We start from the raw sequence: 15056 nt of genomic DNA, 5'->3' as shown, positions 1-15056 counted from the left end.
ATTTATCCTGGAAAAGCTCAAATGTAAAGATAAGTACTACCTTTAGAAGGTAAATTTTAGCTATATAAGATACTAAATGCTTATGAAGAAAGGCAGAGTCCATCATCTTCCTACTGACCACAGCCATAAACAGTGGCACCAACCTCTTTCAGCAAAGCCCCTGAAGCCACCACCCGAACAGGACCCCATGGAGACAGCATTCTGTGCCACCCACCTGGCTTTCTTCACTCACCTCAGGGAATTTCTTTTTCTGCACATATTCAGTGGTGGCCGCATCAAAATACTTGGCATAGCCCTCATTCAGGCTGTAAATCTTTCCTTTCTTCTTAATCTTGACATCTTTTTCCACCAGAACAAATTCACCAAGAGCCTAGCAACATGAAGAGAGATGCCAGGAAGAAAAGAGAAGCCAGGAAACAGAAGCCAACCGCACGATCCCCACAATCAGCAGGAGAAGATGGGGGCCTGCTGGTAGAGCCAGGGCTTGGCTGTGGTCACTCTGAGCCTGTCCTGTGGTGGTTTCACAACTGGTGGGAAGATCAGGGATCACATGGAGCCCACACAGGAAGCTCAAGCAGTGACACCGCAAGCAGGAAGACAATTCAAAGGAAGAGGCCCATAGTCTTCTTTCTTTTCCTTTGTGCCTTCCTCTGTCAGCGAGGCTCCTCATTTAGGAGGAACCCAACTGTGGGTATCTCCCAAGTTCTCACCCCCAGATTAACATTTTCAGGAAGATGGGCCATCAACAGTGAGAGGAAGAAGTTACATTGTTGTATGAGCGATGCATTTTAACCATTAATTTGTGGTACAGTTATTTTGTTTATGTTAGTGATTAAACTGTAGAAACCATTCACAGTTTCTGCTATCCCAGTCTTATCTGGGGAAAACAGGAAGAAACTGTGTTCATCCAGCATAAGGAAAAAGTTGGTAAAATCTAAAGGAATCCTCAGACATATTAATAGAACTATGCCCAGTCCCTCTCCAGTTCCCCTGGAGCCGCCGTGGTCAATACCTGCAGGGCATCTCCCAAATACCCCTTTGTCTAGTTCTGGTAATATCACTAAAAGTCATTAAAAATGTGATCGGCTTGTGGCAGATACCACCTTAAATGCTCGTGTCTGTCAAAGTCACTAGGAGGAAAATCAGAGCCTGGAAACCAGATCCATTTTGATGAATGTCAAAGATTTTGAGACAGTGAAAAACTCCAAAATGACAGGTCACAGTTGGCAGCTAGGTCAGAAGGTTCCCACGAAACATCAGAGGTATTCCCAGGATAAAAAGAGGCAAGGCCACAGAATGACAGCACATGGCAGAGGTGCGGCTACGAGAGGTGGCACTGTCCGCGTCCGAAACCAGTCAGTGCCAAGGAGACTCAATAACAAAAACAACTCAGCAATCCTCTCCTGCCTAACATGAGTGACAACCACTTCTGTATCAATGACTTCAATCTCCCTGCCTCCTAGATAAAAATTATTAGGGTAACTAGTCATTGATGGCACCCACTTCCAGACAATATCCAATCCAGACTGACCCTCTCTTCCTCAAATCCTGTTGAGATGTGCTATAAGCCCATCTCAACTCCCTCCTTATGCAACACTCCACGGCTGCTCTGCGGTGCCTGCTAAATCTAACTTCCAGTTATTACAGGTGCACGAGTGATGGTCTTTGACTCATGAGCTTTAATTTGCTGTGGGCATCTGTTGCTTTGGAGCAGCTCGGCGCTGATTTCTACTTCTGAAAAGTGCCCTGACTTGCTTTGAATAATTAACTCTTCTCATTGGATGCCAGTCTAGGAAGACTCACATCTGGGCCCCTTGTAGGCCAAGGTCAGGCATGTGCCTTAGCTTGAAAATGAGACACCCTCCCTGGGATTTGAAACGTGAGTGAGAGGTGCAGCACCAGGGCTGGTGTCCGGGCCAGACCGGCCATGTTGCGAGACCACTGCCGTGCCTCCTGCTTCCTGGTCCTCTAGTCCTGCCCATTCCTAGCCAGGGTCTTGCATTTCCCATCAATGCAGTAACTCCTTTCACTTAACTGAGCTGGGGTCAGTTTTACTCTTGCTTTTCAGCAAAGAGGGTGGAGATGTGTAACCGTCACCTGAACAGCGGCACTCCCTCACCACCTGGACAGAGGCGCTCATTCTGCATCAGGGCAGGTGAAAACGCTTTGCGTTGATGCACTCCTGGGGCTGGGGCTGGGGCTGGGGCTGGGACTCCCAGGCCCCGGGAATATTGTTTCCACAATTTTATTAACCTGGAAAATGTGTTCCTTTGTTCTGATTGTGTGGTCACCAGCAACCGCTGATTTTTAATATGGGCTCTCATACACTCTGTTACCGCTGATCAGAAACCAGATCCTTGTCACAAGAAACAACAGCTCCCATTTGTGAATGAGCGCCTTGACACTGAGCTTTATCCCACAATGGAGAGTTGGTTAAGAGGAGGTGGTCTCTCTGTGCCTGAACAATATGTGTGTTCTGACAAAATCAAATCACCAGTCCTGCAGACCCACAGATCTCACAGGCTGTTTGACCCACCAGGGAATGCTGCTTCCATGAGCTGCTGGCCGCTGTCCATGGCATTTCTAACTGTGACAACTGCCACAAGCTGCCTCTGCTGGATGTCAAGTAGGCACTAAGCTTTGTGCACTGGGTCTTTGCTCAAACGTCCTTTTTAGGAGGGTGATGTGATCCTAAAGAGTTTCAGGCTAATACACAGAGATCTGGAAAGATGCTGTGGTTCATCTCTTCCTTCTGTCATGTTGACAAGCTCTGGCGCCCACCCATGTCCAAACTGGGCCCTGCTGTCATGACTGAGGGCAGAAAACAGAGGATCTGTCTGTGCCTGGGAATCCTTGAGTTGGGTGCCTGAGTCAAAGCACCTCCCATCACCTTTAGAACTGCTCAGAATGTTCTTGGAGATATTTTGCTTGTACTCAAGAGCAGTTATCTTGGAAATACAGTGTGGTAGAGTAATTAAAGCACAGACTGCTGGACCGTGACTCCTGATACCAGTCACTAGTTTGACCGTGCGCAAGTTACTCTCTCTCTCTACACCTCACTTTCCCCATCTGAAAATGGGAAAACAGCGGGACATAATCTCATAGAGCCACTGTGACATTTAAATGCATTAACAGATGTAAATTTCATAGGGCAGGCACTTTACATTCCTACCGCTTACGGAGAATTATCTAACTCTTAGCGGTTATTCTACAACAACTTTAGAAAGGGTGTTTTCTTGTCTGAGGGTAATATTTGTAAGTCACAGAATTTCTCAGGGTTTGCCAGCTTCTTTGAACATAGGGCATTAGCAAACTGTGATGGGTCTTGGTCTATTGGGCGTATAGACAAAAGATTCTATTTGAAAAGCTTCTGGGTTTCCATACTGTAAACTCTGTTTTGTGAGTTAACTCCATGTCATTTTGAAATTTTGCCAACTCCTCTCTCCACACATGTGCACTAACATGTGACTCCACAAGGGCCGGCATGTGTGTTTGATCAATGCTCCATCTCTGCTGTCTGGAATGGTGCTTTGGGACACAGTAGATGCTCAATAAACATCTGTAAATCAAAAATTTAAATACCCACCTTTGGTCTAAGTGAACACAACAGGTTTTGAGGTGTTCTTTGGTCAACACTATCTGAGTTTTCACAAGACCTCAGTATACTTGGCAAAGCACTTCACAAGTGATACACAAGGCATCCAGCATTTAAAAGTGAAACGCACAGAGCATTCTACTAGATGCTGCTGCTCTAACGAACCCAAGCTTTTGCTGGAAATTTGCACAATTGTGATTCTTAAACCACGGAGTTCTCATAAGCCAAAGAGACTGAGTGAATTTTTGGAAAATGAGCTCCTTAAGGACAGGGCCTGAGTTGACGCAACTGGCTCTGCAGGACACTCCTACCCCCGAGTGCCCTCACTGTGAGAGAGGCCCTTCATGGTGTCTGATGATGGTGTTGGCTCCCCAAACTAGGCTCTCAGGCCCCCTGGTCCCCAAAACAAGTATTAGGAATAACCAGGACATTATCGCAGAGAACTGGCATTAAGGCACAGAGGTGTATGGAGTCCCCAGGCACAGGTGATGCCATAATCTGTACCTACCGGGTCAAGCATGAAGAGGTCCACGCCTTGCCCTGTGGAGAGAGCCACCAGGGTTGCACTACCGTACAGTGCATAACCTGCGGCCACAATATTGCGGCCACACTGCAAGGCGTCCTTTTCAGAAGGCTCATCCTCTGAGGTCTGCGGAAGAGAGGAGACAAATGCCATGTGTTATTGTTGTCTCCAGAGAGAACCCTTTGCCAGGGGCCTGGGCTTCAGTCTCCTCAAACCACTGAAGGAAGCGCAGTTCTTAGAATTTTAAGCTGCTACGGGTCGGGCGTGGTGGCTCCCAGCATTTTGGGAGGCCAAGACGGGTGGATCACGAGGTCAAGAGATCGAGACCATCCTGGCTAACACAGTGAAACCCTGTCTCCACTAAAAATACAAAAAATAGCCGGGGATGGTGGTGAGTGCCTGTAGTCCCAGCTACTCAGGAGGCTGAGGCAGGAGAATGGAATGCACCCGTGAGGCTGAGCTTGCAGTGAGCCGAGATCGCACCACTGCACTCCAGCCTGGGCAACAGAGCAAGACTCCATTTCAAAAAAAAAAAAAGATTTTTAAGCTGCTGCAAATCTATCCAGAGGAAACAAGCGGCCATGTTGCCAACAGTTCTAGTTGAGCCATGGCAAAGGCCATTCTTGAACTTCTTCCTTCCTGTTTCCCAAACGTATGTGTCTGTAGCCTGCCAGGAAAAGCACTCCCAGATGCTAAAACCATAGCCCCTCTTCGTCATAAGCCATGTTCCCAAGCCACGATACTCACAACTCAGATCACTGAGCTGAGCGGGCAGCATCTCACTCTGCGCACTCAACAGCCCTTTGGAGCAGACAGCACCATCACCTCCATGGGTCAGAGGGAGAACTCTGAGAGCAAAACCACCTGAGATGAACAATCTACTGCAGCTGGAGAGGCTGCACAACTCGCCCAGCCGCAGGAAGCCCTGATTCTGGCTTTCTCTCTGACTCTGCGGTTGCTCCTTCTCATTTGCTTCTCTTCCCCGCAGCACCTCTTCCTCTGATTCCTTAAATGCTGGTGCTCCTTCTTGTCCTTCTCTAGCCCTTGGTGCATTCAACCGGTGCAAAGTGATTCTTCCTCACCCCCTTATCCAAAACGGGGACTCTCAGCTGCTACATTTGTATTGAGTTACCCCACCTCCCACGACACACACACACACACATGCACATGCACACACGCACACACACACACGCACACACACACATATGCACACATATTTGATGGGGTCAAGGATAGATTCATAGATTTGTGATTCAAACTGGCCCAATGTGAGTCTCTCTTCCAGAAACCTAGAGTTGGAATACAGCATTGTGGTGATGTGTGTGGAAGCCTTGTAAACCTGAATGTTCTTGCCCCAGTGTTCTGACCTCATGGTCTGGTCTTCCAGTGCTTGATGCCATGAGCACTCAGAGCTGCTTCTTTGAAGCTCCCAACACATTTTCATTCATGGGCCTAGTGTCTGACTTCCCAGCTAGACTATGAGCGACCTGGTGGCAAGTACTAGCTCCATCTTGTTCATGTCTGTATTTCCAATCACCTAGCACAGTCTGGTCATGGATTACTTGAATTCAGTTCCACACACCAGCACACATGTGAGTTTAACACCACACAACATATATAGTCCGCTGAGATACTAGAATTCAGTTCACACACACACAGCACACATGTTAGGTTTACACAACACACCACATTATAGTCCGTGATATGAATTCAGTTCCACCACACAGCACCCATGTGAGTTTACACCACACACATCACTCATTTGCATACGTGGTGGTTTTCAGCTAAGAACCCTATACACATTTTTTAGATTTATATATTCCATTTTTGGTGATTGTAAATAGCACATATTTTAAAATGTAATTATTAATTATGAATTAGTTTATTGCTAAATATATAGGGAAATCCAGTTGATTTTGATCTTGATCTATGGTATCCTGTGACCTCGCTAAATCACTAGTTCTAGGAAGTGTTTTGGTTTTCTGTTTGTAGTTCCTTGGGATTTTATTTTTTTTTTTTTTTTTTTTTTTTTGAGATGGAGTCTCACTCTGTCTCCCAGGCTAGAATGCAGTGGCACAATCTCGGCTCACTGCACGCTCCGCCTCCCAGGTTCATGCCATTCTCCTGCCTCAGCCTCCCCAGTAGCTGGGACCACAGGTGCCCACCAGCGCACCTGGCTAATTTTTTTGTATTTTTAGTAGAGACGGGGGTTTCACCCTGTTGGCCAGTCTGGTCTTGATCTCCTGACCTCGTGATCCGCCCGTCTTGGGCTCCCAAAGTGCTGGGATTACAGGTGTGAGCCACCGCGCCTGGCCTTAACTTCTATTTTTTATGAGTCAGGTAAAAACTTTTATATGTTTATTTTGACCATTTTTATTTTGTAAGTTGTCTATTTCATGTCTTGCTTATTTTTCTATATCAGGATATTCATCTTCTTGTTTAATAGTTCTTTATACATAAAAGATATTAATGTCTTGTATATGTCAAAAATATTTTCCTCAGTTGTCATTGTCTTCTTATTTTATTTATGGTGCCCGTTTTTGCAGTGCACTTTTAGAATTAAAATTATTCATGACATTCCATACGCTTTTGTCTCTTGTCTTTATGTTTATACTGAATTTCTCCTACATCAAGACAGGATGACATGAATATTCTTGTCTTTTCTTTCTGGTTTTATTCCCTACCTCTCCAGCAAACTCATCAACTCATCTGTAATTTATTTCTATGCATGGAAAAAAATAGAATGGTTCCATTTTTGTATTTGTCTAACACGGTCCTGAGATTTCAAAAACCTAGCTTATGTCAGCAATCTTCATGGCCATGACACCTTTCTCAGTAAATTTTATAATAGTTTGCAAATGATTTCATGCTGCCTTTTTATTTTTTTCTACACCAATAAATATCTAAGTCCATCAGACAGGTGGTGCTTCCTACCACTACTATTTGGTAAAATTAATGAAAATTGCAAGAGCTCCATGTATTTGGTGGTAGAAATTATGAAATGTGGACTTTTTTCCTTGGAGGTATAAAGCATATCGCAGGCATGCAAATCTTCATGGCACATCTTGATAAATTTTTACAAATATATAATATACACTTATGTGTATTTATAGAATAGTTTACATAACATCCACATCCATTTATATAACATTTCCAGCAACCTAGTGGACTCTATGCCTAGTGAAGCCAGGCCTAGTAATTTCTCCCAGTCACTATCACCTCCTGCCAACAGTAACCTCTATTCTCACCTTCATCACCAAGTCTTACTTCATCTGGTTTGGAACATTATGGAAATGAAATGACACTGCATGTGCTCTTTTGTGTGGCTTATGATTTTCAAGTTTATTTCTTTGCAATTTTACCTGTGTTGTTACACACAGCAGTAGTTTGTTCTTTTTCATTGCTATGTCGTTTTCTGCTGCATGACTATATCACAATTTATTTATCTGTTCTTTTTTTTTTTTTTTTTTTTTGAGACGGAGTCTGCACTGTTGCCCAGGCTGGAGTGCAGTGGCGGGATCTCGGCTCACTGCAAGCTGCGCTATTTCTCCATTCTCATGTTGATAAGCATTTGGATTTTTCCAGTTTGGAGCTGTTATGACTAATTTCTCCGACTTCGGGCAGACACAGCATTCCTTTCCTCTGTGTGGGTCCCGGGAGTGAAACTGCTTGGCCACAGTGTGTAAATATCTGCTTAGCATTAGTAGGTGCTTTATCAAATGTTTTCCAAAGTGGTCATACTATTTGATAGTCCCACCAACGAGGTCTAAGAGTTCCAGTTTCTTTGCCAACACTTGGTATGCTCAGTCTTTTTAGATTTAGCCACTCTGGAAGAGGAGAATGGTGTCTCACTGTGGTTTTAATTTCCATCTTCCTAATGTAACTGGGCAGCTTAACTTCATAATATATTTTAAAACATTTTTCCCTTCTCTTGGGTTTCAAGATATAACCTTGAAGCAAATGGCAGAAGCCTTTTCTCTTAGCTTTAAAATAGCTCCCTTTCTCACCATATATACTCCCTGCACATTTAGCTAGCTGCATGCTAGTATCTATTATGTGCCTTCTTAGAAGTTCCAAGAGGTAATCTTGAGACAGACAGACCAAACATGGAGACCTAGCTGCAAAATTCCAGAGATTACTTCAATGTGGCTAATTAACAACTCAGCCATTGTTGAGACGATGTCAGCCTGAGGTCCAGGTGGACTGGCACCAAAGATAATCACAAAAACAAGACACAGAGATATGGCACTCAGCACAATTCCTGCATGCCCTTCTTAGTCAAGTTTTCCTCTTTTAAACCCCTCCCTTCCCCTGAAATAGTCAAAGTGGTTGCTTTGATGGGAATCTGCCACTTCTCCTTTACTGGTTGTGGTTAATAAAGTCACTTTCTTTCTAACCGGCCTCACTCTTGTTAGCTGGACTCTGCAGGCAGCAAGCATGTGGACCTGCATTCAGTTACAATTTTAGTGGCCCATACAGTGTGCTCCGGGGGCCCAAGCCCACGGTCTGGTTTCTACTGGGCAGGGCCTAGGGCTGCCTGTGGGCTCCGGCTGCTTGTGGCTGCCTGACCCCTTGGCTGGAACGCTAGGGAGTCTCCGGCAGCTGCCGAGATGCTTCTGTCTTGGGGATCCTCTCTTTCTCTTCCTGCTGCAGTGCCTGCTGCCTCCAATGTCTCACTGGTGCAATGAAAGTGACTTTAGAGAAGTGACAAACTTTGGAATTTGGGAACTTTGAAAGTTTGGAACTTGGTGAGTTAGTCGGAGTGCATTTGACCACCGTCTGCCTCTTTTTGGGTGTCACTGGGGCTCTGCTCTATTTAGACTTGGCCGCTAGTGACACCATTTGAGCATTTTATGCATTTGTATTTGTGGCAGCCTTGGGGCCTTGCTGGGTTCGGGCTGTTCCAGGGCAGGGGTGGGGAGGGCATTGGAAACTGAGGTGAGGGATTTGGAGCTCTACTCAGCCCTCCCTCCCCCAACTTCTTCCAAGTCATCCTCCTGATCATCTTGGAGCCACCTACAGCCTTATTCCTCTTGGCCAAAAGCACCCATAGCTCCCTCCGGCTGGAAACAGTTCACCCTGACTGGTGACTTGCAAAGGTGGGAAGGGTTCATCCCACACCATGCAGGTCTGGGGTGCTGAGGCTCTCCCTGACAGGAGATAAACCTGGGTACTGACTCCATGACTGGCAGTGGCTGGAAGGCTCACAGCCTCCCTCTTTCCTTTCTCTTTCCTCTTCCTTCCTGTAAAACGTGACCTTTCTCCTCTACATCTCTCTCTTTTCTTTTTCTCATTTCCTGTCCAATCCAGGGGTTCGCCTTGAAGGAGAAAAACAGTTTCCGACATCATGGCCTCTGATTTTGTCATCTTCTTTGGGACTGGTTACATATTCTGGCCCATTTTTGTGCACATTTTAAACTGATGGGCAAATTACAACAGGAAAAATTCAGCGTTCAAATAGTTAACCTTCACTGTGGAGTTTAGCAGAATCTTCTTTAGCTCCCTCCCTTCCTCTCTTTTCGGCCTGCTTTAAATCTGCTGTTACGAAGCTGCTGGTGCTGAGACAAGACTCATTGTTTATGGTCTAAATCGAATGTAAACATTGAAAACTCATTTGAAACTGAACAGAAAAAAAGGATAAAAGATTTAAAAAGAAAAAAACCAAACTGCCGTAGAGACTGCTTTCCCCAAAATGTCGGCTGCCAGCTTTCCTTGGATTACCTACCAGGGCAAACAAAGTTAGCCGTGTGAACAGCTTCCAATTTTGTCAGAAAAACAACGTGGAGCCAGCCGTCTTTCATAGGTCAGTGAGTTTGTGATGCTCTCTCATGACTAGAGTTCTCAGATAAAAGCTCTTAGATCTTTGTTTGTATATGGATGTATACATGTTTAGATATGTAATGTACATTTTATAGTTATGTTCTGTGTTGCGCCTAGCATTCTACCAAACTGGCTTATAACTAATGAGTACACATACATTAAGTTCAAATGCTTTCCAAGTTCGCATGAATCTTTGATAAATGAAACTGGCTTCAAAATTATTTGTAAAATAAAAACAAAAATGCCTTCAGAGTCATCAGCATACATTTGTATCTAAGCAAATGAATTTTATATTTGCCTCTGTTAAAAGTTTGAAGTGTCAGGGTTTGGCACAAAGATTGCAAGACTATAACCCAACCAAACACAGAGCAATCTTTGTGTAATGTTTTTGACAAATAAGAATAAGTTAGGATTGTTAGTTCAATGAAAGCAACCGAACCCTCCAGTTATTGGCAAAATGCCCGTGGATTTACTTTGAGGTTCTTACTTAGGTGTTCACCTAATGTTCTGACTTTAAAAATGGTTAACAGGGAAATAACTTTAAATAATGACTAACTTTGTATAATACCCGTTTTCAAAAAGAATCTAGATAAAGATAAAAAAAGTAAATACACATAAATGAAATATACGTAAATATGTGTTTGTAAGTGGATTTTTTTCTATAATTTAAAATCTTAAAATTACTTTAAGTTAAATAATAAATGCTTATTGAATGGGCATTTCCAATTTTTAAAGAATTATAATAAATTTATGGGACTAATTTACAATAAAATATAGGAAAACATGGTTCTAAAATTGTGAAATGACTTCATCTATAAAATGCTAACATCTGACAAACAGTTCAGGACTTCTTGCTTACTAAATTTCCACTAAAATTTAAAGTTAGTAGAAATAATAATTCTAATGACTATATAATTCTGTAAATTGTATCCTTTTTTAAAAATAATTTTATAGGCCGTGCGCGGTGGCTTACACCTGTAATCCCAGCACTTTGGGAGGCCGAGACGGGCGGATCACGAGGTCAGGAGATCGAGACCATCCTGGCTAACACGGTGAAATGTCATCTCTACTAAGAATATAAAAAAAAATTATCCGGGCGCGGTGGCGGCGCCTGTAGTCCCAGCTACTGGGGAGGCTGAGGCAGGAGAATGGCGTGAACGGGAGGCAGAGCTTGCAGTGAGCCGAGATGGCGCCACTGCACTCCAGCCTGGGCAACAGAGTGAGACTCTGTCTCCAAAAAAAAAAAAAAACTTCTCAGAATAATATCTCAGAAGTTTGGCTTTGCTGTGTCTTGCTGCTTTCAGCTTTTTCTCCCCTTGAGAAGGCCTGAGAGGATAACTCTCATTCAGCTTTTTCCTCAACTCTTGTGAACTTTTTCCTCCAATTTTATTATTATGGCCTGGCACTAAAATGTTTTATCTTAAAGGTCTAGAAAAGCAATGTTTTCCTACATTATTACCTGATTCTGTACTTTCCTTGATATGTCTAAATTTGTCAACATAATTAGAAAGCTTCTCATGCGGTTGCTAAGAATTATGTATTTCCCTGATACACTCCAGGTTTCCCTGATACACTCCAGGTTGCCCTGATACACTCCAGGTTTACACTCCAGGTTTCCCTGATGATACACTCCAGGTTGCCCTGATGATACACTCCAGGTTTCCCTGATACACTCCAGGTTTGACTTCCAGGTTATCCAAATAGGCTTCCCCTGAGGAGAAGCAGCTACACTGCAGGTTCTTCTTTTCCTGTCTGGTAATTGGCTTAAGAAATAACACTTTACATTTTATCAAAATAATTCCTATGTTGTCTTTATTAGGGTTTAATTGCTTAGAAAAGCTGAGATCTGAAAGGATTAAGGTTTGTGCATCCATATAACCTTCTGTATTGCCTTTTATTTGTTTGTTTGTTTGTTTGTTTGAGACAGAGTCTTGCTCTGTTGCCCAGGCTGCAGTGCAGTGGTGCTATCTCAGCTCACTGCAACCTCCGCCTTCTAGGTTCAAGTGATTCTCATGCCTCAGCTTCCCAAGTAGCTGGTCCAACATGCCCAGCTAATTTTTGTATTTTTAGCAGAGACAGTGTTTAGCCATGTTGGCCAGGCTGGTCTTGAACTCCTGGCCTCAAATGATCCACCCGCCTCAGCCTCCCGAAGTGATGGGATTACAGGTGAGAGCCACCAAGCCTAGCCTGGATTGCCTCTTAAATCTTTCGATTATCACTCCGGTTAAATGAGCAACTATTGTTTAACAGTGACCTACAGTTCTGTTTTAATCAATTGTTTTGAGCCCTTTTGACGTCTTTGACATTTTCAAAATTGAATCCTAAATTCAGTTTCTGACTTTCTGCTGGGGTTTACCAAACCTATAACAATTAATCACCACGAGGTTTTAAAATCATTTTACAGGTTCTAGTCAAGTCAAAGTCTCTAGTATCACGACCTCCACTCCCTAAAAAAGGCCCTTATTATTAACTAATCCTTGTGCAGTTAAGTTACAGGGCTTTGACTCCAGGTTGCATATTCCATCTAAAGAAGGCATCGACTCCTGCCAGTATTGATACCAAACTCAAGCCAACCAAAGCGTTGTCTCTGGATCCAGGCAAAGGTGACAATCAAAGTCACCTGCTTTAATGAGACACAAAGACAGCCTTGCAGTCAAAACCAGTAAGATTAATTTATTAATTTTGCCTCTGTATAAAGTAATATGATTTATTCGGTGCCTTAATACCAAATAATTAAAATGCTTAACTACTTATAACCTCCTTTCCTGCCATTCTCAGAACTAGGCTGGGCTTATGATGCTTTAAAACATCACTAATTCTTTATATTTTGTTTTACCTCCAGAACTGAAACTATTCAATCCCCCCAGGCCTAAGGACTATCGTGGAAGAAGTGAGCATCTGAGATAGTAAGGGCCGGTCTCATGGGATCAAATTAATTCAGAGCCTCCAAATCCAGGACGGACACACAGAGGCTTCAACAGCTGAACAAAATGCTTGCGTTTTGTGCAGGTAAGTGCTACTAGCCAAGCTCACAGTAGCTCAATGTATAGATTTGTAGATAAGTCAATTTTGGAACTTTGCCTTTTGGCTTTGGGTTTTTGGCTTTCACATTGCTTAAAAGGGGTTTTAAGGTTAATGAGTGCCTGTCCACCTCCACTCCCACCTGGCCTGGAACATTTAACTGGCTTTCACTGTCTTAACTCTAAGTCCCTGGGCCATCGAGGAACATGATGGACCCAGGGAAGGTAACCACACCACCCCAGCATCTATATGGGACAAAATAAAAGCTTGGCCATCAATACTGCCCCTGGAATACCTTGACAAAAAGAGAGAATATCAACTAAAATAAAATCCTAAGCCTCTCACCAGACGGAATGGACCTGCCTCTTGGCTGAAGGAAATCCCCAGATAAACTGAAAAACTACTTCAGGCCGCGGCAGGAAGCAGGCTCAGACATGCCTCCCTATACCTTCCCCCACTTTTTGGAATTAGGCACAACTGAAAACCCTAAGATTGACAAAATAGATTCTTTGTCACCGTAAAATACCCAATTAGAAATGGGACCTAAGGCCACGCCAGGCAAGGGTTAGTCACTCACTCCTGCACTTGAAGAGGAAGCTGTGTCCTAACTGCCATAGGTTTTCCTTTTTCTCCAGCAGCCAAACAAGCGCTGGCCTTCAGATCAGCTGACTAACTCGCCCCCAGCCTCTTGTTCCACCAGCCGAAACTGCAGCTTTAATTAGACAAGAGATTAATTTCAGTAGCTCTCCTGATAAAAGACCACCAACCACGGGCTAGGTCTGGCCGGTTTACAGAAAGCACACACCGTGTGCCTTTATGTCCTAGAAAGAGCTTTGATATACAGGGCCTAAATGGAATACATTTGCATGTTAAGTCTCCACCCCAAAATAAACATGGGTCATACATGCGTATTTATTCAATACACACATGTCAGGACCATCTTCATAGATACTCATAGCTCCTCCTATAATCTGTTAAATGTGTGTGTGTGTGTGTGTGTGTGTGTGTGTGTGTGTGTGTGTAATTTGTTTGTTTTGAGAGGGAGTCTTGCTCTATTGCCCAGGCTGGAGTGCAGTGGTGCAATCTCAGCTCACTATAACTTCCACCTCCAGGTTCAAGCAATTATCATATCTCAGCCAAGTAGCTGGGACCATAGTTACAGGCCACTGCTCCCTGCAAATTTTTTTTTTTTTTTTTTTTTTTTTTTTTGAGACACAGTCTCACCATTGTTGCCCAGGCTGGAGTGCAATGGCGCGATCTCAGCTCACTGCAATCTCTGGCCCCCGGGTTCAAGCAATTCTCCTGTCTCAGCCTCCTGAGTAGCAGGGATTACAGGTGCCCGCCACTGTGCTCAGCTAATTTTAGGTATTTTTAGTAGAGATGGGGTTTCACCATTTTGGCTAGGCTGGTCTCAACTCCTGACCTCAGGTGATCCGCCCACCTCGGCCTCCCAAAATGCTGTGATTACAGGCGTGAGCCACCATGCCCAGCCTGTTAAATATGCATATTTTGCCAACCTGTTGTCACGCCCCACAGGAACCCCAGATGTAATTGACAGTGGGGACCATGATGTATAATTAAAACTAAATGCTATACATACTTCCTGAATAACTCCCAAACATATCCTCAGCTCCACAAGACACAGGAAGGCAAACTGGTATTTTGTCTTAATCCCACAATGTCTTTAAATCATATGACTTTAGATATCCTAACTACAGCCCAAGGCAACACTTGTGCATGAATTAAGGCTGAGAATTAGATATCTACCAGATTATTCTCACAATACAACCCAAACTATACAGGCCTTAAATACTCATATTTCTGCCATAGATTCCCCCTCTCAAGACTCTGTAACAGCACGGGTTAGTCAACGTCCTAATACATAGAAGACTCTCATACACCATATCACTGGCACGCTGCTTACTGTTCTCTTTGGTTGCTATGGATGGTTTGTTTGTTTGCTTGTTTGTTTGAGAGAGAGTCTTGCTCTGTCACCCAGGCTGGAGTGTAGTGGTATGATCTCAGCTTACTGCAACCTGCACCTCCTGGGTTCAAGCAATTCTTCTGCCTCAGCCTCCTGAGTAGCTGGAATTACAG

The 15056-nt window shown here is 43.8% G+C and overlaps 1 protein-coding gene across 1 annotated transcript in view; it reads right to left on the bottom strand.

The window, feature by feature from the left end:
* The window catches only part of LOC108529298 (fructose-1,6-bisphosphatase isozyme 2), a 37579-nt gene that overhangs the window by 13851 nt on the left and 8672 nt on the right, over positions 1-15056 (bottom strand). The window contains exons 4-5 of the mRNA XM_017871536.1: positions 4104-4244; positions 233-370 (exon numbers count right to left, since the gene is read on the bottom strand). Coding sequence (XP_017727025.1) covers positions 233-370; positions 4104-4244 — 279 coding nt within the window. The remainder of the gene's footprint in view (positions 1-232; positions 371-4103; positions 4245-15056) is intronic.

This window comes from Rhinopithecus bieti, unplaced genomic scaffold (assembly GCF_001698545.2).
Source record: "Rhinopithecus bieti isolate Rb0 unplaced genomic scaffold, ASM169854v2 scaffold_6063, whole genome shotgun sequence".
NCBI classification, from domain to species: Eukaryota; Metazoa; Chordata; class Mammalia; order Primates; family Cercopithecidae; genus Rhinopithecus; species Rhinopithecus bieti.
The sequence above is the reverse complement of the archived record's forward strand: the minus strand, read 5'-3'. Positions and strand labels throughout refer to the sequence as shown.